Source organism: Protopterus annectens, chromosome 16.part0 (assembly GCF_019279795.1).
Source record: "Protopterus annectens isolate FY-2018-M chromosome 16.part0, PAN1.0, whole genome shotgun sequence".
Taxonomy (NCBI): domain Eukaryota; kingdom Metazoa; phylum Chordata; order Ceratodontiformes; family Protopteridae; genus Protopterus; species Protopterus annectens.
Window position 1 is genome coordinate 347,116,990 of NC_056750.1, and position 27,145 is coordinate 347,144,134.

The 27,145-nt window shown below is 39.9% G+C and overlaps 1 protein-coding gene across 1 annotated transcript in view; it reads left to right on the plus strand.

Annotated features, from left to right (window-relative positions):
* ZER1 (zyg-11 related cell cycle regulator) overlaps window positions 1–27,145 on the plus strand; it is a 1,037,134-nt gene that overhangs the window by 97,267 nt on the left and 912,722 nt on the right. Inside the window, exon 4 of the mRNA XM_044058124.1 lies at window positions 21,145–21,584. Coding sequence (XP_043914059.1) covers window positions 21,145–21,584 — 440 coding nt within the window. The remainder of the gene's footprint in view (window positions 1–21,144; window positions 21,585–27,145) is intronic.

Sequence of the window (27,145 nt, forward strand, 5' to 3'; positions counted from 1 at the left end):
AAGGGGGTCTATAACAAGAAAAATAACCAGAGATCATGTAGAGATTTTTAGAGATATTTCAGAAATTTTATGAAAATTTGTATAAAGCAGAGAAATGTGGAAAACCAGAAAGAGAACAAACGGAAATATGTATGAAAGACTTTGATTGTATTAAGGTTGGAGGTAGGTGAGGCTCAACAACTAACAGTAAAGATAGGAAGGGGATAAGATAAAACTGTGTTGTATAATCGGTCTTTAGGAAAGTCTCCAGGAACAGATGGTATCCCTGTGGAAGATTGGAAGTTTAGAGGGAAGAAAGTGATACATATTTGGAAGATTTTGTTTAACAGTATTGTATAAAGAGGGGAAGCACCAACATCTTGGAAGAAATCTTTGGTGATGTATTGCTTAAGGACTGTTAAGACACATCACACTCAGCTTCATATGGACCCATTTCAATTTTTAAGTCTACACTAGCTAAAAGAATGGCAAATGTGTTGCCAGAATTAATAGCTATAGTTCATTGTGGTTTTGTGGAAGAGAGTCAAACATTTGACACATCATTAATAGAACAAGTGATGAACCAGAGGGAAGCAGAATATAAGGGAAAATACCACTGTAATCAGGGGGTTTTGATGCAGAGAAAGCATTTGCCAAAGTAAACTGGAATTTTGAGTTGGGCAATGGAAGCATTTACATTCTGTGAAAGAATAATGAGATTAATTAGGAAGACGCACGAAGGATAGAAGGCCAGAATTAAAGTGGAAGGGTTTCTCTCTGATAAGTTTTGTTTGAAAGAGGAACCAGGCTGGAGTGTCATCTTTCCCCTTTGTTATTTGCTTTATATTTAGAGCCACTGGCAAAGGAAATAAGGGACTCAGAACTGGAAGGATGTAATTGGTATGATAATTAAGAAAAGCTGGGTTTATTTGCATATGATAAATCCAGATAAGAACATTTCAGTGCTGTGGAGCATTTTTGAAGTTGTTTCAGTTATTTCAAGCTATAAAAATTAATGGCGATAATACAAAGGCTATAGCCGTAAATTATGTAGCCACACACCAACTGGTTCAGCAAAATATATGGGAACTCAGTAAGGCGAAGTATATAGGAGTATGGATTAAAAAATCTTCTGTTTTGCTAACTAAGGATATGTGGGAAGAGACTAAAGAAAAGATGAACAAAACCAGAAAAACTGGAAGTGCTTGTGTATGGATATGAATAGTAGGATACAAGCAGTGAAAATGTTTTTAGTCCTTTTAATTTTATAATATATAATATGGATCAAGCACATTTTTATCTAACAGAGGAGAAGTTGTGGACAGTAATGAAGAGTTGAAATAATTTATTTGGGAGGGGAAGAAGGCAAGGGTTAAGTTGGACAAGTGAATCCTTTCAGCAGAACAGGTGGTTTAGGATTACCTTATTTAATGGATATTTTAAAGATACACAGGTAAAACTTATCTACAGAACATAAGCAGAAGGTTATAATTCAAAATGGAAAGGGATGATGATGAGGCAGGGGGAATTGAAAGAAATAGAAAATGCAATTTTGGATGCAAAACCTTAAGGAGAATAATAACAATACAGAATATTACATTTATAAAGTAGCAGAAAGTATTCTAAGAACTAAGCCAACACAAAAATGGAAAAAGGAGATTTTGCCATTAGGGATGACTGCAAGTAGGGATATAGAAAACGGGCAACTGCTGGCTGAAATTTATTGGAGAAAACTGGCAAAGGAACTAATGTATTGGGAGCAAATAACTAATGAGGGAAAGGTGATAGAGTGGGATGAGGCCAAGATGATGTTTGGACTGCAGACTTGAGACTGGTTTCCCTAACATGGATTGATATTGGAGTATAGGCAAAGCGAAAGGGGTAGGGGAATCTTAAATGTAAGACCTACTTTTGGTTGTTTTTTAATCAAATCTAGAACAGAAGCTGCTATTAAAAAGGGATAATTCAGTAGGGCATGAAAATATTGCATAATAACTGTAAAATTCAGAGGGGGTTAGAAAATATTGTGAAGAGAGAGTGGAAAAGCAGTTTACAACAGAACAGTGGAAGAACCTGCATGGCTTCCAAGTATGCAACAAAGTCAAGAAAGTTTAGGATCATTGTGTTTGTGCAGGTATTTTTATACCTGAAGCAGACTTTAAAGAATTTTTCCTCAGGTGGATAGCAGATGTTGGAGGTGTGATGGGGAAGAAAAAGGTAAATTGGATCATGCGTCTTAGGAGTGTAATGAGTTGGCAGATTTTGAAAATTCCCTACAAAGTTCTATGTCAGAAATATTTTGTGAGCTGGAGTACAGGATCTGAGTCACTTAGACCTAGTAAGGCCTTACTAAGTTTAATTCTGTTGGCTGCCGAAAAAACATTTACTAGAAAATGGAAATCAAAGTGTAAACCAACTGTGTTTTTGAAGTATTGAATATTATAAAAAAATAAAAGATCTGGAAGAGGGATCTTTAAAAAAGGGCAGGAGCAAATTACACAGAAATAAATGGAAATTGTGGGAATAATAGTCAAGTGGAGGAGGACTAAGGTTTAAGGGCAAGCAGGAATTCAGCAGTTTATGTACTGTTGGACTAATGATAATTAGAAAGAAAGAAAGTAATTGATCCGCGGTGGTGGTGCTGCGATAGCTTTGTCACTTCACAGCAAGACGTTGTCCCGTTCAATTCTCAGCTAGAGCGTCTACTGTGGAGACATGCGTGAATGGGCGTACCTTCGTTGAAGGTTGTGCGTTAGGGCCGGCAACTCAGCACGTAAAAATCAACTGCCAATCATTAGTGGACCGGAGTTCTGCTGTGGCGACCCCTAACTGGGAAAAGCCGAAAGACACAACAACAACAACAACAAAAAAAATGTATGTAAAATTGTAAAAATGTTACTGCTTGTTTTTCTTTTCGGTTAATATATGTTTGCTTATGTTTTAGTGATAATTTGATAAAGGTGTTTAAAAAAGAATGCTTCTGATGCAAACAAGGAAGTTGGAAAGCAGTGCTGGATATTTAATTTCTGGACCTGTTTGTGATTGTGCCCAAGTTCAAAATGTTATTATTTCAGAACTTGTTGCCTTTCATTCTCCATTTGGTCTATCCATTGTTCCAAGGGCACTAACAAAGTGTCTGTTTACTGCGATAGCTTACTGCATACTACAAGACATTCACATTTTCCCTTATTTAAATGACTTGCTTATCTTTGCAGAGTCTTTTCAATGGGTTTGAAATTTTTCACTTGAGTGGGGGATATTCTACACAGACTGAGGTTCCAGAACATGCAAAAGTCTTGTTTGACTCTTTTTCACAGGATTGTTTTTCTGTGGTGTGTCCTAGATACCTCAGTACAAAGTGCTTTTCTTCCATAGGAAAAAGTAGACCTGAATTCTTGATCTTTTCCTGAGTTTGTTTATCAGTCAAGATACTGTCGTAGCCTGTGAATTTCTCAGGAGTCTGTGTTGCATGACATTCATGATTTTCTTGATTCCTGTGGCAATACCGCACTTGTGAAAAATTCAGTAGTGCCTAAAATCTGTATGGTCCCAATGTCAGCCTCCCCAACAATTTAAATTCCAGTTTTGGTCTTCGTGAAAGGGGAGATTTTTTGCAGAGAGACCAAGTTTGTCAGAATCCTGGTCTCCCATTTTCCCTTCTAGCTCCAGCACAGTCTGTAGCAACACACACACACCAGAATTTGTTTGGGAAACAGCGTCTACGAGGATAAAAATACAGGGCCTCTAGAACACAAAAGGCAAACCAAAATCCAATAAATGTGAAAGAGATATTGGCACATGTTCTCAACACTGTCCATCGTATATTGTCTCCAGGACTAGTGCAAGTGTTGACAGACAATTCCACACTGTTGTGGTATATAAACAAACACAGGGGAATCCAGATATTATTCTATGTACCAATTATCCATAGTACATTAGGATATAGCTTTTCAGTATGGTCTCATTGTACAGGCATCTTACGTTACATTAGAGAAAAATTGTGAGACAGACAAGTTTTGCAGAATCAGGGCAGAACCTTACAAGTGGAATTTGAATGGGGGGGTGGTTCCAGGAATGTATCCAGCTGTAGGGAACACCAAGTAAAACTTTTCACCTCCTCCCACAAGAGTCATTTTGAAAAATTCTGCTCCAGGACTCCATTCAGAAAGCCTGGAAGACAGAGATCATAGGATCATAGGAAGTTAATAGGCTAATGACCCTAGGGCCCTTGCAAGCCTAGCCAAGTTTTACCCTTACTTCTCTGATCAGCACCTAAGGTTTCCATGCCGAAATATGGGATTGAACCAGGGACCTTTAGATCTTCAGTCTAACGCTTTCCCTTCTGAGCTATTTCTGCTAGTTGCTTTTTCTTTTCCTTGTATAGGAATATTCTATATGCTTTTCCACCCTTTCCACCAATATCCAGTGTCATTTTGAAGATTCAGAAGGACTCCCCAAAGATCATCATGATAACTCTCTTTTGGCCCAGGCAACACTAGTTTTCCCTTCTTCTGGAAATGGTCAAGGGCAGTTACCACAAGCTTTCCCACTGACTGGAGTTAATTACACAGGTTAGGGGGTGTTTGATACATCTCAACCCCAAACTACTGCAACAAACTGCCAGGATGATAGAATCTTAATACCTTATAGGCATCTGTTTTCTAAGGATGTGCAGCAAATGTTAAAGAAGGCAAGAAAATCTGCTATTAGAAAGTTAAATATTAGCAAATGGAAAATATTTTCCAGTTGGTGCCAAGCCAGGAACCAGCACCCTTTCCAAGCCTAATGATTCTGTGTTTCTACATAATTTGTGTGAGTTTCTATCCTCTGGCTTGTCTTACTCCTCCGTCAAGGTTCATTTATCAGCCATTCTCTCATGTCTCCCCATGAATCCCCTTCTTTCAATGCAATGTCATGAGAAAATATTTTTGACAGGGTTGTTTCGTACAAAGCCTCTTAGAAAACAGGTAGCTTCTCCTTGGGATCTTAATTTTGGTTTGGAAAAAAGTTGACTCTTGCTCCATTTAAACCAGTGCACTGGGCTGATTTGATGTTCACAAGATGGAAAACTGTTTTTTTTTTTCTGATAGCTTTGGCTTCTGCAGAAAGAGCATCGAGTTGCAGGTTCTTAAGGTGGGTCAACCTTATGTCATTTTTCCACAAATACAGAGTTTTCTTAATAACTAATTCTTCATGTATGCTTAAAGTGGTATCCGAGTTTACCTTGAGCCAAGCTATCCATCAAACTGTCTTCTCTCCAGAATTTAAAATCAAATGAGAAAGGCTACTTTGTATGTTGTATGTCTAGAGACAACTCTGGTACTATCTTGACAGAATACAATCTTTTAAGAATTCTGATCTGTTCATTCTTTTGAAGGTAAGAAAAAGGGACAGCTTGTGTCAAAGCAGACTGTTTCCAAATGTTGTTCTTGTGTTACTACCACCACAACAAAGCAATTCTAGGCAGGATCAAAGTTCATTCTACCAGGGCCTTGGCTTTATTTGTGGCTTTTTGGACTTGGTCCTCTGTGCATACCTTTACAAAACAATGTAAGTTAAACTCCTTCTCCAGGTCTAGGACAGGCATTACTTGGGCCATACTCCAAGGGCTCCTGGATTCTCATCCTTCCTTCCTCCCAGTCAGTATAAGGTATAGTAATCTACCAGTATAGCTAAGGCTACTGTAGCAGTGATTCTTAAGTTTTTTATACAACTGTACTATGTTTATAATTACCATGACCGTAGATATTTGATCACTGCTGTAGTGGTCATTCCCTAACTCCATCCCCTTATTTTTGTATGTTTTTGTTACTAGGGTGAGGTTAGTGTATGGTTTACATTGGACTGAACAATTTAAGCAGAAATAGACCTCTGCTTTGTCTACATGCTTTGGTAACAGAAAAGATTAGCAGTTGTGCGAGAACAGACAGTCCCTGTGGTTATAGAATATGCCCTTTCCCTTGGAATTGTGTGATTTCGGAACTGGAATAAATAAGGAATAAGGGGTACTTTTTCAGTACTGTGAATTTCGACCAGTGGTGGTTAATTTATTTAATGCTGATGTAGTGACTTGGTGATGCAGTGAACTAGAATTTTTTGTGTGTGTGCGTGTGCGCCTATATTTATTTATGCTCAGAGAAATGTTTGTGTGTATATTATATTGTATTATATATATATATATATATATATATATATATATATATATATATATATATACACACACACACACACACACACACACACATAAATATCTCTGTCAGTTTACTGAATTAACTAACATATGACCGAAACTGAAAAAAACAAGATGACAACATGGAAACCTCAGAACGATGAACGTTCAAAAAAATCTTTGTTACGCCTAAAATGCCTTGAAATGGGGTTGCCTTGGTTAGCATGAATTTGTGTAATGGTCAATGCCTTTGCCTTCTTGATGTTTTAGAGGGACAGACATGATGATTATTTACTGCAGTTTTCTCTCAACAGCTTACAACAGGACTGTGACTCCCTACTTTTGACTATCAGCATCAATTTGCAGTTTTAATTACTTTGCTTCTTTTGATTTTTATTGGTGGCCATTTCTGCTACAGCAGTTTAAGGAATGTTTGAATGATGGGCTTGAAAATGTAGCTGAGTTAATTTTTTTTTTTTTTTTTAAAGTAACAACTGTAGTTCTGTGTTGGAGTGCGGGAAATCTGACCTTGTGATTGTTACTTGGGCTGAGATGGTTCGTGCTGCATTCAGATTTTAATATTGCGGCTAGAATTAGAGTCTTTGACATTAATCTTCCTCCCCCCAACTCAATGACTTCTTTCACCAAAACAATGTATGCAGTGCAGAAATTCTGTAACAAAACATCAAAAGAAACATGCACTTCTACAGAAAATACAGCGCAAAGAATGCAAAATCAAATATTGATAGAGTATAAGAAGTGTAAGATGTATTTTTTGTGGCACTCAAGTTTGATTAAAGGGAAAGACAACTAATTTATAAATAGATAAAGTACAATTTTTTTTTTCTTTCAACTTGAAAGACTTGCTTTTGTTCAGACTCCAAGCTATGCTTTATATGAGATGTGATCCTGGCAATCCATGACTGCTAAGGCACATTTAAATACCATTGTTTTCTTAACGGCTCTGTAGTTGAAATAACTGATCTAACCTAGTTGTTCTGCCGCTCTTAGTAGCATTTGTGATGTAGCAGATGATGAGACAAATGCAGGAAAGAAAAGCAAACAGAAATAATTTCTTACATAAAACAAATAGAATAATTATTCAATGATTCTCTCTTTCTGTATGTGCAGCCTGTAGTGTTGAGTTATAGGGAAGGAAAATCACTGCTGGTCAGAGCTACTTCTGTGGCGCCGAAAACAGCATTGGGCTCTTCGGTTCTGTCGGATCCGGAGACCTTCTGGGGTAACAGCTTCGTTGCTGGTTCTGGGGGCATGGTTCCATTGTGGTGTTGTCGGAGCCATCCATGCCCCTCAGAGTGTCTGCACATGTTAGCTTGATAGCGGCTTCGGAGGCAGCCTCTTCAGTGGTGGATGGGACCACGGTTCCGAAGGAGTCTGTATCTGTTCTGGGCTCCCATTCTTCTATGGGGGGGCTGCCAACCAAACCATGAAGAGGGTGTTGTCCACTGTGGGCATTCAGTCGACACCACTTTCACTGGACCAACAGCCCTGCCATTACCCTTGCTTAGAACTTCTTCCAACCTTTACCCTGGGATAGCAGGCTCTGAAGCCTCAGGATCCAACCATAGTGGTCATGTCCTCCTCAGGTACCTCTCCAGCCCATCCCACTGAAGAGGTACCCCTGAAGAGGAAGTGCAAGAGGGAGCATTTAGACTCCCCTAAAGAGTCTTTCATCGAAGATACCAATTCTGATGAAGGGAAAGGTTCCCCAAGGTCACCCTGAAGATGTCTTCTTCGGAGACATTGTAGAGATCCTGAAACAGAGGGGTGGCCAGACTTCCCTTCAGCCTTCCTCAGAGGAATCTGTATAACCAGAGGCTTTCCATGCTCGATCCTCCACCTCCTGGATCTCTCCACCCACTGATGATCTGATTAAATTGATTGCACAACAGGCTTGGAAGGTACCTGATTCTATCGAGCCAATCCCAAAGAGACCAGACCATAGTTTGTCTGCTTCTCAGGATCAGCAGCGATAGGTAAAAGGAATACCAGTAGATGCCATGGTGGTAGGGGCAACCACCAAAAAGGAACTTGCTGATGAAAGTCCTACTATCTGTCCTCGTAAGACTCTAGAAAGATGGATAGATTTAGGAAGCATGTATACGCTTCATCGAACTTTGCACTAAGGTCCTTGAATTACATGACACATTTCACAAGACTTCAGCGAGATCTGATAAAAGAACTATCAGATACTCTGACAGGAGCAGTAGCTGAAGGGGTTAGAGAAAAGGTAACTTCTCAGTTGGCAACCCTAGATTCTATTTGCAACTTGTCCGTGAGGCTTATTGTGCATGCAGCCAAAGGGACGACTAGGGCAACAGGTTCTGGAGTAGCTGTTAGGAGACACACCTGGATGCAGTTGTGTGAATTCTTGAAACCATTTAAGTCTTCTTTCGTCAGCTGCCCGTTTGACAGTACATCGCTCTTTGGCCCCAAAGTTGGACACCCTGGCCAGATGTGAGAAAGATGAAAAGACCCTTTCTGCCATGGTTGTATGCTTTTTCCACTCCTCAATGGTCTTACTCCAGGAACCAGAGAAGTGGGAAGCTATGGTTCAAAATGTTCCAAGGACCTTTTCAGGACTTGTGTGACAACGACTTCCCCCTGGGCAGAGGGGGGAGTAACAATGGAAGTTGCCATGCCATGCACAAGGCAGAGGTGGCCTGCAAAATCTGGGTTCCAGGGATTCTTCCCCTGGTAACTCTTATCAGAAGTCATGAAAGGAGGCCCGATTGCCGTGTTATGGAGGCAGTCAATGGATGATTATACCTGCACCTACCAGTCTGGCTGAAAATAACTGACAATTGGGTGCAGAGGATCATAACTAGAGGTTACAGTTTCCCTTTCTCGGACAAACATAGAAAATTGAAGAAAATCCCAGATGTTCCACCCAGTCACAGGGATGGAGCAGTCTTAGAAATTCAAAAACTGCTTGACAAAAGAGTCATCTAAGCAGTCCTACCAGACCAGATAGGATCCAGAGTTTACACAAGATTCTTTTTAGTGCCAAAGAAAATAGAAGATTGAAGACCAATTTTGGATCAGTTCCATAAACCAAATTCCGGATGGTCACGGTTCAGTCTATACTTCCGTTCTTGGAAAAAAACAATTGGATGTGCTCATTAGATCTTCAGGATGCGTATTACCATATAAAAAAGGATGAGCGATCCAGAAGATTCCTGCACTTCCAGCTGAGACCCAGTCATTATCAGTTCAGGGTCCTGCCCTTTGGTCTCACCACAACCCCCAGGGTGTTCACCAAATGCTTGGCATGGTAGCAGCTCACTTCATACTGTAAGGATCCCGTGTGTTTCCATACCTAAAGACTGGCTCCTCACCACTTCCACCAGGCATCTACTCTTAGAGGCAAGATACTATGTTCTTCAAACTTGTTCCTCGTTAGGAATCACTATAAACTATGAAAAATTCTATCTGGAGCCAACAAAACAATTGGAATTCATAGGAGCGATGCTAAACACAAACACCGGAATCACATTTCTTCCCCCAGAAAGACTTCAAAGAAGAAGATCGCAAGTCAGTCAGATTGTTTGCAGCAGAAAGGTGACTGCAAGGCTGTTGCTGCAAACTCTAGGATCAATAATAATGCCAAATGGAAAAACAATCATAAAAGAAAAAAATAAACCACAAAAAATGACTTCAACACAACTTCCAAACTTTATTCAAGGAACCATCCAGTAAGCGCTTTTGTCTATTACAAGACTTCTTCTGACTGAATGAATCACAGCAGAAAAGCTCCTCTTATAATCAAGATAATTCACACATCTATTAACAAAATTATTAAAAATTCCCACATTAATTAATAAAACCATTAGAAAAAACAATTCTGCCTGTGTTAGTGCCTATGCTTTCTTCTCCTTAAACGCACTTCTAAATTCTCTTCATCATTTAAACTTGGAGGGTTGCTGACATCTAATCATACTTGCCAGCAGTACTCCTTCCAGTCTAATTCTTTTTCTGCATTAAATCTAATCAAATAATTAGAAACACTGTCTAAAATAAAAATTTGGGTAAACCTTTGCAACCCGTATTAGCATAATGCTTACCCCAAGCATTGCTCACATCTCCTACTTCTGTAGCATGTAGGTGTTCATAAATCCTTTTGCACAACTCTCTTGTAGTCTTTCCTACATAATAGGCTGGACAAACTGAGCAAAATGAGCAAAAGGAGAAATAAACCACAAACTTAGATTTACAACAATAATAACCTTGCGTATAAATTTTTTTACCATTAACAGTCACATCATTCCCTTCAACTTTCAAGTTGTTATTGTTTGTCTTTCGGCTTTTCCCGGTTAGGGGTCACCACAGCGGAACTCTGGTCCGCTAATGATTGGCAGTTGGTTTGTATGGTGTCGAGTTGCCAGCCCGACGCCCATTCAACGCATGTCTTTCGAACGCCCACTCTACCGCGGGGAGAACATGCAGACTCCACACAGAAGGCACTCCCAAACCAAGCCGAGAATCGAACAGGAGACCCTCTTGCTGTGAGGCAACAAATGACAATAATTACAACTGTAGCAGTTATACATTCCTTTTTTGTTTGAAGCTGTTTTTTTCACTTAGTTTACTCTGAAATATATCTTTAAAACTTCTCCCTCTTTTGTTAACAAATACTGGCACTTCCCCTACTTTTTATTTGACTTCAGGGAAACTACTTAATGTCTTCCAATTACTATGAATGACAGCCTTAATACCCTCTGTATCAAATGAATGCTGTAAAAACATTCGTAATTTTATAATCTTTAGTTGGACATTGTGTTTTTACACATTCTCTAAAGGTCCCTGTCTTATCCCTCTTCATACAAATAACTTCCCTCAAATTTCTGTTCTACTAACTTCTCAGGGTAACCTCTGACTAAAAATTTGGAACATAAGGCCCCCCCCCCTAAAAACAAATTTTCATCCTCATTTAATTCACTGGCTCTTAACAGCTGTCCCTTCACAATGTTAATTTTCATCCCACTTGGATGCATACTGCTATATTCTAAATAAGAATTGTTCTGGACCTCTTCCTTATATATTTTGGTTTTTGACCTGTTACCTTCTTTGAAAACCACCACATCTAAAAAACGAAGTTTTGAAGATCATATTCAAAGGTAAATTTTAAATACTCACAGGCAGAATTGACATACTGAAAAAAATGAAAGCAAATTATTTAATTCACCTCTCCAAGTAATAAATCATCAATAAAACATCCATAATCTAAAATACTATCAGAACATTCACTATTCAAAATAAATTCTTTTTCCCAGGCAGATATAAAACAATTGCATAACTAGGAGCCATGACTGCCCCCATGGCCACGCCATTAACCTGCTGGAAAAAGGATGAATTAAACTCAAAATAATTATAATTTAAGATCACATCTAATTAATATTTCCATGATAAGACAAACTTCTTCATTTGGAAAAAGACTGGAACCTAATAATTCCCTCTTAACCAAATCTAGTCCGACTTCATTAGTTATAACAGTATATAATGACTGAATGTCCAATATCACTAAGTAATCTCTTCTCAACACTTCAAATTTGTTTACAATGTTTTTAAACTCAAAAGTGTCCTTAATAAAAGAATCACTCTTCATCGCAACTTTCTGTCTGTATAAATTGCCATTCCTTCTGTTTTACTCCCCCCACTGGCCACTATGGGCCTAAATGGGGAGTTATCAAAGTCTTTATGTATCTTGGGCAGGCCAAAAATACAGCTAATCCTCAGACACTTGTGAAATAAACAATCAGCTTCATCGCTGGATAGTCTCCCATGACACAAACATTCTTCTATGACCGAATTGATTAGACCATAAGCTTTTTTAATGTCTAAAAATGTACTCTTTTATGAAACTTCTCAGACAGTATTGCTTATATAAAAAAATTCTGTCTATAATTACCAAAGCATTTCCTTTGTCTCCTTTTGCAATTAAAATGTCACAGTCATTCTTTAATTTATTAAGGACTTCAGTCTCTTCTGGTAACATGTGTGTCTTAATTGAGGGGTACATTTGTTAGGAGGTTGCTAAAAAGTTATGTGGGGAGTATGCTAGTTAGGGGAGGTTTACTATTGGCCTCTGTCAAAAAGAGACACTGAGGCCAGCCCAAGGATGAATTTATGATTATCCATCTAGTGTTAGCTAGGGAATGTTTTTACTGTTGGCCTGTTGGGGGCCAGCCCGGGGATGAATTTCCCATTTCCCATCCAGTGGTGATGGTAACATTTGAGTAGAGTTAGGGATGGACTCTACTTCCCATGGATGGAGAGCTCATTCCAGAGCATGGGGATCCTTTGAGTCGCATATTTGTCTCACTGCATGTTCTATTTATGTCACAAGCAAAGTTCAGATCCCCGGATCTAGTGTTTCTGGTGCTGCTTGTTTTGCAGATGTCCAAAAGCTTCAGCAGGGCTGGATCTAAGAATGCTTTGTATGCCAAGCACAGATTGCTTCTCAATAATCTGTAGGAGACTGAGTATAGAGACAGGACGCTAAGGCGATCTGTATAGGACAGTGTGTTAATATCCTGGATTATCTTGATGATGAGCCTTTGTGGATGTTCCATCTGTTGCATATGCCTAGTTAGGAACATGCTGAAGGGGCTTTGTACTCCATGATGGGTCTGATAAGGGACAAGTAGAGTGGTACTGTAACTTCCTTGGACCTGGAATGCCATACCCTTACTTATAAGTTAATTGACCTAGAATGAGCTTCTTACTGCTTGGCTAGATGTTGGGCAAAGGCCAGATTACTGTCTACATATGTTCTAGATCTCTAACTACCAGGGCAACTGTTTGGGGTGTCATATCAATAGAGTAATTTGCCTGGGTAGACGTTTTCCCAAAAGTCACTATAATGTACTTTTTTTGCTTTCAGTTTTAATCCATGGCTTTGACACCATCATTTGTCTGTGTTAGACCCTCTTGCCAGATGTTAGTGTCATGGGAGAATTTATGATTGCTCCCAATTTGCAATCGTCTGTAAACCTGGTGAGCCAGAGGTCATTGACATTAGCCTTGACCTCCAAGACATAAACGCCAAGTAGGAGTTGGCTCAGCACAGAGCCCTATGGTACTCCACTGGTGACCTGTCTCGTGGAAGTGGACTCACCAGTCTGGACTTCTTTTGTCCTGTCTATGAGCCAGCTGGCAATCCAGTGAGTTGTGTAGAGATTTATGCCTAGTTTGGTGAGTTTGTCCATAATACCTGAGTGGGTATTGTGTTGAATACCTTAGCTAGGTCTTGGTAGGTGGTATTCACTGTTTTCCAGTCATCCGTTCTTTTGACTACCTTCTCAAAGAAGTCTACCAGATTAAGTAGGCATGACCTTCCTTTGACAAAACCAAACTGGGATTAGTCCACTGTCTGTAGGTTGCCAATATCTTTGTTGATTGTTTCCGTAATCATTTGTTCCACAGCTTTGCATACTAGACTAGTCAGTCTAATGGGTCTGTAGTTTCTGGGTTGGTTGATTGCCGACCCATGTGAAGAGGGATAACCTTTGTCATCCTCCATTCACTTGGTACGTAGTCTGTTTTGAGGCTGTAATTGAAAAGTAGCTCAAGTGGTCCTGATATGTCATGTTTCAGGCTATTTAGGAGTTAACGTGGGATATTGTCTGGCCCCACTGAGGCTGTATTTTTAGCCTTAATGAGCGCAACTGTGACCTGCTCTGTGCTGATAGTTGGAGGGATTATGCTGGTAGGGATTTCACAAGGGATAGCGGAGGGAGTGAGGGGGTAAAGTTTTTGAGTTGAATTTGTCAGGCAGCAGATTCACTATGTCACTCTGCATGGTAAAGGTGGTACCATTTATTACCAGTTCTGCACACTGTTGCATGTTACCTTTGAAATTTCAGGCATAGCTGTAAAAGGCCCTCTGATCATATTTAGCCTGAGAAGCTGTCTTGAACTCGTAATTGACCTTGTTGGATTTAATTAGTACTCTTAGTTTCTTTAGTTTTATTAGTGAGATCTTGTCATTGAGAGTTGCCTTTTCTGACTTTGCCCATGACTTTTCTCCTTTGTTGTATAATCTGTTAAGATTAGGATTCGACCAGTGTGGTTTGTTTTGAGATGGCTTCTGGTAAGTACAGCAGCCAATATTCAGCAATTTACATGCTTGTACAGTGCTTCTGTGAATAATTCTGCATAGGCTGTTATGAACTCTGGGTTGGGTGGAGCATTGAATTTTGGCAAACTGTCACTTAGGAGGGTGTAGTTTGCTTTAGAATAGTTTCCAACTGTAACATGTTTTGCTGGGTTTTCCAAGATAATTTTTATTTCGAATCAGGCAGCTTTTTAATCTGACCTCACCAGTGAGGATCTGACATGGGGTGGGGGTGCAGCAGTGCTCTCCCATATTGGTGAGAACAGGGACCAGTATGTTTGAACCTCTGGTTGAAGTGCACACTTAACTGATCAAGTGCGTTTGTGTTAATAAAATCCAGGAAACATTGTGCCTCAGGTTGGTGGCAGTATATGTTTCCCACTCTGTAAAGGGTTAGTTAAAAATCTTCCATGAATAGGTTGCCTCTAGTAGGTCTAGATAGTTGTGGGATTCTTGAGGCATAGATGGTGACCAGTAGTTTGCTAAGATTTTGTAAGGGACTTTTTCTAAGGTGATTTGCATGTGGATGAACTTCAGGGTATCATCTTGTTTACCAGCCTTGAGGTATACTTGTTGCAGTGTAGTTCTCTGGCTTTAAATCAATGTGCATCAGCTTTTTGTCACTTTTAAAAAAGGGAATGAAGGTATATGTCTGTAACTGTAACTAAGCAAACTTGATTAAATTGATTAGCCCGGCCTGTGGTAAATAATCATTTCTCCAAGGTACTTTTGGAGCACATTTCATTAGAGCTGCAGCTGCAGCAGCAGTTTCAGTAGATTGCTTTAAAAGTTTTGCTACACAGGATATTTTAAAAGCTGCAGAGTGGATTACTCTTTTCACTTTTATGAAGCACACTACAAGATGGAAGCAGTCTGGATGTAGAATAGGTTTTGATCTGGCCATCTCTTCAGGGTATTGTGCAGCCTGGGCTTTTACCAGAATGTAATTATTGATTTACTGTTAACAATGATCCTTCTTTTGGAAAAGAGTAGAAGTTTGTTTAGGTATTTACTATAAAAGCACATTTGGAAGAAGAGCTCATTGCAAAGGTAAAGCTTTTCTCTGTCCTTCCCGTATGTAGGGTATTTTATGTGTATATATATATATATATATGTGTATGTATGCATGTGTGTGTGTATATGTGTATGTGTATATATATATATATATATATATATATATATATATATATATATATATATATACATTTTTTTTTACTGTTTTATATGTTACTCTGTTTGAAAAGTGTGCTTCTTAGTGTTTATTGGATGTTTCGCATATTTTTATTTGGCAAAACACTGGTGGTTTCCATACCATACGCAGACTTCCCTGTTCTGCTTTTAAACCCTTGATACCACATGACGTTGCTGGTTTTGTATGGGAGACTTACAGTGTTTGCATCAGGATCTTTGCAGATATAAGAACACAGTTGTTCCCTGCATGGAAAATAGAAATTGTTGAAGAAATCCATTTGGAGCATGAGAAAACAAAATGAACACACAAACAAATTTACCAATTTGATGTTGCAGTGACATTTGTTTGAAGGTCTAATTTTGTGGTATGTAACTTACATAATTGTAATTAATGCTATAATGTTATGGTTACTGCCTTACCCTCAGAATTCTGGTATTGCAGTTAGTGTCAACACTTGCAGTTATTTAAAATCATATCTCCAGTGGAATGTAGAGTTAGCATTAAGACACAGTGGGGGTATTATTGTTAAGTATAGAGAATATTATATTGGAATACTGGAATGTGAGGGTCCATGTCAACTTACTTAAAAATAATATACTGAAAGTACTATTAGTGAATGTACAGTATTGAAATATTGAAATCAGAATACTTACACCCCTGTATATTTAGGAAGCTGAAATTACCCCTTCTGGAAGGACCCACGTTAGCACTTGTTTCTGAGTTTCAGTAACGGGGAGTGATTTTATGTAGACTGGCTATAAACTAATGCAGTGTGTGTTTATAGTACCCGTATAGTCCCCAAATTATGTGGACATCCTACAGAAGGATCTCACTGAGACAGATGCCTGGTGTCAGAGCCATGGCCTCAAGCTCAGTGCCGAAAAGTGTATTGTCATCCCTTTTGGTAAAAACTCTGTACCCATGAACTACCACATAGGCGGCAGTCTACTTAACGCCAAATGTGTTCATAGGTTCATAGGTTCATACTAGGCTATCTGCCCAAGGGCATTTATAAGCCTAGCCCATAGTTATGTGGCTTTCGCCACCCCTTTAGTTTGAATAAAAACTATGCCTATCATTTTTCTGTGCCTCTGTCAAGCAGTGACACTGAAGTAATCCCTGGGGTATATCTGCGATCTCCCATCCATTGGTCAAGATTCCTCTTGAACAAGGCCAGCGAGGTGCTCTGCCTCACATGTACCGGGATTTTGTTCCACAGCATAGGAGTCTCTGGGTGATGAATCTGTCCCTCCAGCACGCTCTATTTATAACCGTGTCAAGGTTTAAGTCTCCGCCTTGTGGTTCTGAGGGATCTAGATTTTTGAGGTGAAGCATATTCATCAAATCTGGGTTTGACATGGCCTTATATGTCAGGCACAGGTCACCTCTGAGCAAGCGGTATGAGACTGAATAGAGCTGGAGTTCTTTCAGTCGGGCAGCATAAGACATATTTTTGAGACCCTTTATCCTTTTGGTGAGGAACTTTTGGGGCCTTTCAAGCTGCAGCAGGTGTCTGGTCAGATACATTCCGACGGGGCATTGTACTCAATCATAGGTCTAATGAGTGATGAGTACAGGGGACGATGACCTCCCTTGATCTAGATGTGAATCCCTTCATGATCAGGTGGGCGATATAGAAGGTTTTCCTAACTACTTTAGCAACATGAGTGTCAAACGAAGGCTACTGTCAACTTGGGTCCCCAGATCCCTGATGACTTTTTCTGTGCTCAGTGGATTGCCACCTATATGGTAGCTAGGGGTAACCTTGTTTTTCCCAAGGGTATGACTATGCATTTTTGGCTAACTTCAGGCCATGGCTCTGGCACCAGTTATCCGTTTCTGTGAGGCCCTTCTGGAGGATATCTGTGTCAGATGTGTTTTCGACTAAAGCAGTTTGCAGTCATCTGCAAACTTTGTCAGCCATAACCCTCCTGTGTTTGCTTGTACTTGAGAAAAGTAGATGCCGAACAAGAGTGGACCCAGGACTGAGCCCTGTGGGACACCACTTGTGACAGGCTTTGAGTCTGACATGGCTCCAGCAACTCTGACCCTGTGGGTTCTGTCACTTAGCCAGTTTGCAACCCATCTTGTGATGTATGGGTTTACATTCAAGCTGATGAGTTTTTCGATGATACCTGAGTGGGGTATTGTGTCGGCCTTTGCCAGGTCGAGGTAGGCTGTATGGACTGCCTTTCCTCATCAATGGCCTTGGTGACTGTCTCAAAAGTCAACCAAGTTTAAGAGGCAGGATCTGCCTTTGACAAAGCCAAACTGGGTTGGATCCAAAGTCTGCAAGTTCCCTATGTCTTTATTTATGAGTTCCATTATGATCCTCTCCATGTCTTTGCAGATAAGGCTTGTCAAGCTAATGGGGCGGTAATTTCCAGGGTCTGTGGAGGCACCGCCTTATGAAGTGGGACCACAGTCAGCCGCGCCACCACTCCTTGAGTATCCTGAGGTGAGGCTAAGATTAAACATCTGTCCTAACTGTGGGTTTAATTCCTCGCTGAGTTCATGAAGCACACAGCCGGGACACCATCCGTCCCATGGATGCTGTGTTTTTGCCTTAGTGAGGGCAGTTCTCACCTGGGCGTTGGAGATGTTTGGGGGCTACAATCCTCTGGAATAGATATCTCTCCTTTTGGGGGAGGGGAGAAGTTTGCACTGAACCTGTCAGCCAGTATGTTAGCATTGTGTGTAGGTTCAGTAATTTTCACATCATTTTGAACTAATTCTGAGCATATCTGGGAGTTTCCTCCTAGGTTTCTAACATAGCTAAAGAAGGCCTTATGATTGTCTTTAGAGTCCTTGGCGATTTTTCTCTCAAAATTTGCCTTGGATGATTTTATGAGAGCTCTTAGTTTTTTACTTATAATGATCAAAGGTGTCTTACCTTTCAAGGATTTTGCTCTATCTTGTAGTAGCTTCCTCCTTTGTTGTAGAGCTTGTTTATGGCTGGGGTCCACCAGACTGGACGCTTGCCTTTGGTACAGAGAGTCTTAGTTTTGTTTGGGATTGCCTGATCCATGCAGTCCTGTAGGTGCTGGTAGAAGGCATTTGTAAGTGATTCAGCGGTTTGAGTAATGTTTACCACTGGCTCAGGGGCCTTAAAGGAGACCACACTAGTTTTTAGAAGTGTGAAATCGGCTTTTGGGAAGTTTTTCACTGTGGTCTTTTTGTTTCAGGTGGGGCGGATGAGGACCTCCAGCGAGATTAGTTTATGATCTGATCTCACCAGTGAGGGGTATACTTCCGGTGTTGAACATTTTGATCCCATGTTCGTGATGATGAGATCAAGTATGTTTTCTCCTCTTGTGGGGATGGTGACTAGTTGTTCCATGGCATTTGAGTTTATGAACTCCAGGAATCTTTGGGTTAGAGTGTTCAGGCTTGAGTAGTGTTCCCAGTCTATATTAGGGTAGTTGAAGTCACCTAGTATGATGGTGTTTGGAGATACATTTATCCCTCCAATGTTTTCAGGAAGGCCATGTGAGGTTCCTGAGTTTGAGAGGGTGGCCTGTAACATGCTACAAATTGCAGAGCAGTCTTGCCTATGGTTAATTGCACCTGGATGGTCTCCGATGCATCGATGGCGCTGTTAACCTTGAGGTGTGGGTGTCCTTTATGAATATGGACACCTCCTTTCTTGGTGTTGTCCGGATTTTGGGGCCGGAACGCATGATATGAGGTGAAACCTGTTAGTGCTGGGGTGCTCTCAGGAGCCTTGAACCAGGTTTCTGTCACAGCACAGACATCGATGTTCTCCATATTGAGAAGGGCCTCGAAAAGTGCATCTTGAGAGTGAGACTTCTGGCATTGAGCAGCATTACCCTTAGTTTTTCCTTTTGGTGTTCTAGGGTGGTAGGTTTAGAATTTGAGCCTTGCCTAAAAGGCACTATGGGGGTGGCCTAAGGTTGCCAATATCCGGAAGCCCAGGGTGACAGGTGCAAGCCGTCCCTTGTGAAGCAGCGTGGCTTGTCCAGCATGTCATCCCAGGCAGACAGACATCCCCTTGAATGACACCAGAATTTAAGCCAATTATTAAAGCTGATCATCTTATCACTGTATTGTGGCATCATTCTAGGTGAAGGTAGGATACTGCTCAAGGTCAGGGTCATACCTGCCTGGGCTACATAATCAGAGAGCTCCTCGATGTCCCTTTTCATGTAGTCCAAGGAGGTACATCTCAGGTCGTTGACAGCAGCGTGGACAATGACTGAGTCGTACTTGTACCTGCTGTTGAGAGACCCGAGTGCTTGATAAGAGACTTTGGGACCCAGGTGGATAGTAGTCTCTCCTTTGATAATCACATCGTCACAGCCTTCTGCATGGCACACCTCATCACAAAAGGGTTCTCAATCCAGGAAAAAAGAGGTCATTGTTCCCCTCTACTCGACATTCATTAGACCCATTATAGAGTACAACGTCCCTTTTGGAATGTACCTCACAAGACATCTGCAGCAGCTGGAAAGGACACAGAAGTACCTCACAAAGAGGTTTACTGGCCTCAAACAGATGCCCTACACTGACCGTCTCAAAAAACTCCAGCTTTACTCCGTAGCATATCGCCTACTCCAAGGTGATCTCTGTCTAACATATAAAGCTATGTCAAACCCAGAGCTGTTGGACATGCGGCACCTAAAGAAATCCCAATCCCTCCGAGCTACATGCTCTAGGGACCTAAACCTTGTAACCACAATAAACAGGACGTGCTGGAGGGATAGATTCCTGTCCCAGAGACTTCCCATACTCTGGAACAAGCTACCCATCTATGTCGAGCAAAGTTCCTCATTAGCACTCTTCAAGAAAAATCTTGATGAGTGGATGGGAAATAGGAAATACACCCCGGGGATCACTTCTGCGGCTCTGCTCGACAGGGGCACAGAAAAATAACTTTCTTGGGTGGCGTAAGCCAGGGAACCTTGTTGGCTAGGCATACTTAGGCCCTTGGGCCAATAGCCTAGTACCTCCCTATGAACCTATGATATTAGTAAGTACTTTCAGTACAACATTGCAAAGTTTCAACACTTTCACATTTCAGGATTGAATTTTGAGTTCAGTATTATGACTTTCAGTACATCACTCTTCAATAAGCTGTCACGTGCTTGGAAATATGCATTACAGTATGGTTTTTGCTGCCTAGTGCTTTAGATTTCTTTTAACCTTGAAAGTAAGTAAAAAAAGTCACAGTCCAGGTAGAGCAGTGGTATACCTTCCTAATTATTGTACATCTTGGTTGGCAAACTAAATAAGTTCTCTGGATCAGATTCGCAAATGTATAGCAAAGGCAGAGTAAAATTCCCTTGTTTCTTTGGTCTGTTTGTGTTTATGTTCAGATGTTTGTAAGATATTTGAACAGATAACTTAACTTAATTAAATATTTCCCTTTTAAGATTGATGTCCTCTAAATTCTAACTGGAGCACTGGCAGTGACCTTTGTAAATACTTTCTAAATAAGTACATATGTATAGATGGATGTACATGTTTTTATATGTTGCTTAACACTATCTTCTTAGAAATGTGCATGTTAGTATGTCAGTGCTGTTATGTCTTCAGTTTTTATTGTGGCATCTGTAAAAAATGAGATGGTAAGATGTTTCTTAAAATAAGCGAAGACTATTACATCATAAAAGTTTAAGTGTGCATATAATTTTTTACGTTTTTCAGGATTTGGTTGAACTTCACCTCATAAACTGTGAGAAGCTTACAGCAAAGAGTCTCCAAACTATTACAAAATTTCGGCACACCTTAGTATCTCTTAACTTATTTGGCTGTAGTAATCTCTTCTGTGAGGAAGAGAACTCTGAAGACTGTGAAGATGATGACTGCCTTGCAAATAGTACACATCGGTTTCTGATCAAGGATTTCACCTTTGAAGATTTCAGCCGATTACGGGCCCTTAACTTGGGTCATCTGACTGAGGATGTGAATGTGGATTTGCTGTTGCGACCCCTGACCTCACTGTCTTCGCTTGACCTTTCTAAGGTTCCCCTTAAAAACATAACATTTCTTACACAATGGAAGGAGAGACTGACTTCTTTAGTTCTGTACAATATTGATCTATCTGAGGATCACATACGGGTAATACTGCAGCTGTGTAATCTCAGGTAAACAAGTCATATTGTGTAGATATTATGTTAACTGAAGTTTCTAGGCAAAGTCTTGGTAAAAGTCCCTCCTGTATTATATTCAGGTTATAGTCCTTTTATGAAAGTAACAGAAATGTAGAACAGTTTTAAAAGTAGGTTTGGAAAATAAATGTTAGCTTAAAGTGTTGCAAACAATTGGGTACCATTTTCTCAAAATGAACTCTAATTTACTGCTTTTATCATTTCTAGCAAGTCCGAGGAGTAAGATACTTTTTGAGGTTTCTAGTGAAAAGTTTTATAAGTCCACAGCATAAAGTTTGTAATGTGTGAATGATTTTCATTGGAGTTATACTGGTTATCAGATGACATACGTGAACCTTGCCTGCCCAATAACAGCTTTGTGTAAGTTACTTTATAAAGTACATAACAGAAATGAGTCATACCAGCACCACCCAGCAGTGTCCCATTTAATGTCACTGATGCTGTGGCAGTACACATTGCCAACCTGACACTTTAATGCTGTTATCATTTGAAGGGTCCCTAGAGAAACTTCGATGTATATCTTTTTGTGTGTTCCTGTTCAAATAAGTGAAAATAGTTCACATTTGTTATACGTTTTGGCAACTTTGTTCTGTTGTTGCTGAAGGGAAGTTGTTGCTAGTAGTGAGGCCTTGATTTATATATGCCATTTAGGCCTGGAAATGGTTCTTCAAAATTAATTAGAATTTATGTAGAAACAACAACTGGAATTCCTTAGAATTTAATTGAATCCCTCCTCTGTCTTATGTCAAGGTTGCCTAAACATTTAATTATACAACAGAAGGCCATTTCAGTTTGTGGATGAGTTTCATTCCTTTTTCTGTTGAATATAAATCACTCCAATCCTGGTTAAAATTCCAAAGTGGGTATTTTACTCAGGCATATCATGCTAACAATCTGCGGGTAGTAATATTCTGGTAGAAAAGGGTACTGGACAATTTGTGACTGATGAGACATGGTGTTGAGGGCTCTGTTTTAACTGGATTCATATTATTAGTATTGACACTTTGATTGAAAGCAACAGATCTTTGGACTTCGTCTTCCATGGCTTCTTCACCATTCATCTTAACAGTAGACATCCTTAACGTATGGAAAAGCAGCCTGACGAGTTAAATGTTCCACCTCTAACTATTGGACAAAGATCTTAATGTTCCAACTAACTTGCATATGGGCTACGCTTTCTAGCTGTTAAAATACATATCATTGGCTTGCTTATGCCTAGTTCAAGTCTTTCACTGGTGAGCTTCAGTGACCACTAGCTTAAATGAGAATAGGGCCCAGAGTTTGTTACTGTCTTGTCTGCCAAAACAGTGTAACTGGTAGTTATGAGATTATACATGCAGGGGAAACATTATCTGATCCTTTCTGCTTTGTTGTTTGGAAACATGACCTCTTCTACTAGAACCTAGATTTAGTTGAAGTGATGTTGAAAACATTACTCTTCAGACTCTATTTTGCTTATTGAGAAAGAACAAGCACTGACAACTTCTAGAAGACACCAGTTTGGGTGTACAGAATTCTTAAAAACAGACAATTTGAAAATGCACTTTTCACTGATTTGTTCAGTGAACGCAGTGTACCAAAAAAATGAAAGCAGAACAGAATTTGCTGAAGGAAATAGAAAGAAGTAGTGTCTGTTTTGTATCAACATAGCAAAGCCACACATGCACCCTAATCCATGCAGGGTTTGTATCCCAGCTTAGTATAACTAATATGTCCCACAATAATCAAGTTTCTTTTGAAAGATGGTTATTATAATGAACTTTTAAAGAAATGAAAGATTCCCTGTTTCAACAAATATATAAAGCCTGCTTGCCAGACTTTTGTGTTTCATGTAATAGATCAAGCCATCCTCAACAACAACATAAATGGTTATACAGTATTATGTCTGTAGTTTCACACTGATATGAAAAATGCCATCAGGAACAATCTGTTTATCTTTTTGAAGATCACAGGGGCTCATTTCTCTCATGACTTGTAATTGTGTCAGTGTTGCTACTTTATAAAAGCCAGACTTTCTAACTGCATTGTAGTATATGGAGCACAGAAATTACACTACAAAATCTGGAAAAAAGTAAACTTGTTAAACGCTTCCCTAGCACAAGACCTGATCTTAACAGTACTTAGGGCTGTGTAGTGAAAGCTTGTTAAGGACATCAAAGTTATATTATGATCAGATCTCGTGCTAAGGACTGACAGTGAGCAGTGCCGACTGGCAATGAACAGCAACAGAAGGAAAAACAGTTTTTGAAAGCTGTAAAATTACTCTGCCACACACACAAACAATAAGTGTGTCAAAAGAAGCTCTAATAGGCTTTTCTGTTGCAGAACAACACCCCGAGAGAAGTACGACCCCAGAGCAGGGAGAGGAAGAAATGGAGGTTTCAGGAATAAATGATTCCCTTGTATTTAATATATTGAGTATTGTATTAACAAGAGATCAGACTCTACTATTAGAGAAAGGAATGAGTTTCATACTCTCCTTGCGCTCACCAATTTGTGAATTTATTCTAGATCAAAAATATTTTGGGAGGAATGTGACTTCTCTTTGGCAATACAAACAATGAGGAATCTCAAACTAGAACTGGATATAGGAAACCAAGTGCGTTTGTCCCTGTATGTCATCCGGCTGTAGATGCCTTCGTGCGATTATGTGAAAATGAAGTGGCTGAATATAGACAGCAAAAGGGAAGTAAACATTTCCACAACTTAACTCTAAATGAGAAGAGAGCACTATTTTAACTACAGAATATGAAGGACATCATGATTAAACAAGCTGACAAATGAGGGGCAGTTATAGTTATGGATATGTCGTTCTATGATACCAAGATGAAGGAGATGCTAGCGGATATAGCCACCTACAGGAGGACTGATAAAAGAGAACTGAACGCCATTATACATAGTGTACAAGACACGCTTTATGACAAGCTCATGAACAGATCGATAACCAAAGAGCTGTTTGATTTTTTTGAAGTATGTCATCTACTATACCTAGCATCAATGGAATGCCTAAGGTGCATAAGAATCTACATGACCCTCTGATGCGATCAGTCGTTTCAGGAAAAGGATGGATAACTGAACCCCTTTCTATTTTTATAGAAGGGGAGTTAAAGAAATTGCTGCCTCGTGCACCTGCAGTGATCAGGGACTCGGCTGAGTTCTTAAGTAGACTTTACAAGAAACTGCAACAGATGAATACTTGTAAGAATTTATTATTGACAACTATAGATGTGAACAGTTTGTTCACGTCCATACCCAATGATTTGGGGATCGAAGCAATCAGAGACTTTGGTGTGAAGCACAAAGCAACCAATGATATCCATTTACTATGTAGTCTCTTGGAATTGGTCTTGTATAACAATGTGTTTCTGTATGGTTGGCAGAAGTCAGGGGTAGCAATGGGAACTCCATGTGCAAATAGTTATGCCAATCTCGTCTTGGCAAGATGGGAAGAGCTTTGGAAAGCGGATATTAACAAATGGAATAGAAACATAGTTTTCTATAATCGATTTGTGAATGATGTCTTTCTCTTATGGGATGGCGATTTAACCTCCTTGGAACATTTTGTACAATTTTTGACCAACACAACTTCATTTTTGAAGTCTGAAGTGACATCTTCTAATACGGAGATAGAATTCTTGGATGTTAAGTTAATGTTAGATGACACAGGAAGCATCAATACTAGAATGTATAGGAAACCTGTATGGTGCAATAATTTACTACACAATACTAGCATGCATCCTAGGCATGTTCTTGACAACATAGTGACTAACCAACTAACTCAAGTGTCCAAGCTCTGCACGAGGGATGAGGATTATAGGGAGGAGCAAATTAAACTTATCAGTGACTTTAATAACAGAGGATACGAAGTCAAAGAGACACAGACCAATGAAGCAACTACCTTGGAACTATGCTCTCAGAGGGGAAGACCCTATCTTTCGGACCAAGGTGAAATAGTTAAGATCAAGCGAAAGGAGGTAAAGTCCAATCTGAGATGCCAGTTGACATATAGTACTGACAATTTTGCTATTCATATTACCATTAGAAAATTTTGGCCAGTGCTAACATCTGACAACAAAATTAGGGAAATTGTTGGAGATCAACCCAGCTTTTCTTTTAAGAACAGGAAAAACTTAAAAAAGAAGACTATTATGTTATAGAACAGAAACTGAAGCTATTTCTGAAGACAGGAATTTTCAGATGAACAGGAGAGTTGGTACATTCAGATGTAGAAGTTGCAAGGCATGCTCTCATGTAAACATCTCCGATACTTTTACACATCCCCTGACTAAAAGGAACTATAAGTTTGAAGGATTTGTAAACTGTCAGAGTAAGAACATTGTCTATGTGGCAACCTGCAGTCACTGCAAGGCATACTACATAGGGAAAACTAATCAAATGCTCAAGGAACGTATCCTAAAGCACTTGCCTGACGTAAGAAAAAAGTTACCAGCAATGCACTTTATATGCATATTAGTATAAATGACAGTCATTCTTTCAAGTTCATGGCACTAACTAGGCTTCATGAAACACCAAGAGGTGGGGATTTAGTAAACCAAACAGAAATTGAAGAGATGAAGTGGATAATGAATTTGCAATCAGATCAGTCACCAGGTCTGAATGTATTTGTCCCTTTAAAATCTGCACTAAAAGGGAAAGCTCTTCAGCACTCAAAATGACGCATCTCATACCATGCTTTTCGGCCCCAAAACTTGGACTGAACCACAAAAGGAGGGGGAGTATCAATATTCGTCAAAGATACCCACACCTCCAGGTTGGTGGCACAGCACGAAGCATCAGAGACTATCCATGTGCAACTAACAGTGGGTAAACCTGCCTTCCAGTTTATAGCCTGCTACAGACCACCCTCCCAAACCCAGGAACCCCATTCGGCCCTCCTGAGAACACTGGAAAATATGAAGGTCTCTCCAAACACCATTATATTGGGTGACTTCAACTACCCAAACATAGACTGGGAGCATTACTTTAGCTCCAACACCCTAGCCCAAAGGTTCCTAGAATTTATAAACTCAAATGCTATGGAACAACTTGTTACCACTCCCACGAGAGGAAAACATACTGGATCGGATCATCACCAACATGCGGACTCTATGCTCCAGACCAGAAGTGTATCCCTCACTGGTGAGATCAGACCATAAACTAATCTCACTGGATATTCAAATCCCAACCCCACCCCTGCCCAGAAAACCACAGTGAAAAACTTATCTAAAGTAAATTTCACACTCCTCAAAACCGAGGTGGAATCCTTCAAAGCCCCGGCCTGTGGAAAATCGCCCAGACCGCAGAATCCTTTATAAATGCATTCTATGAACACCTTCAGGAATGCATGGATCATCGATCCCAAATAAAACCAAGACCCAATCCTCCAAAGGCAGGCGTCCTGTCTGGTGGACCCCAGCCATAAACAAACTATACAATAGAAGGAGGAAGCTACTACATGATAGAGCAAAATCCCAAAAGGGAAGGCATCTCTGATCAGTATTAGCAAAAACTATGGGCACTCATAAAATCGTCTAAGG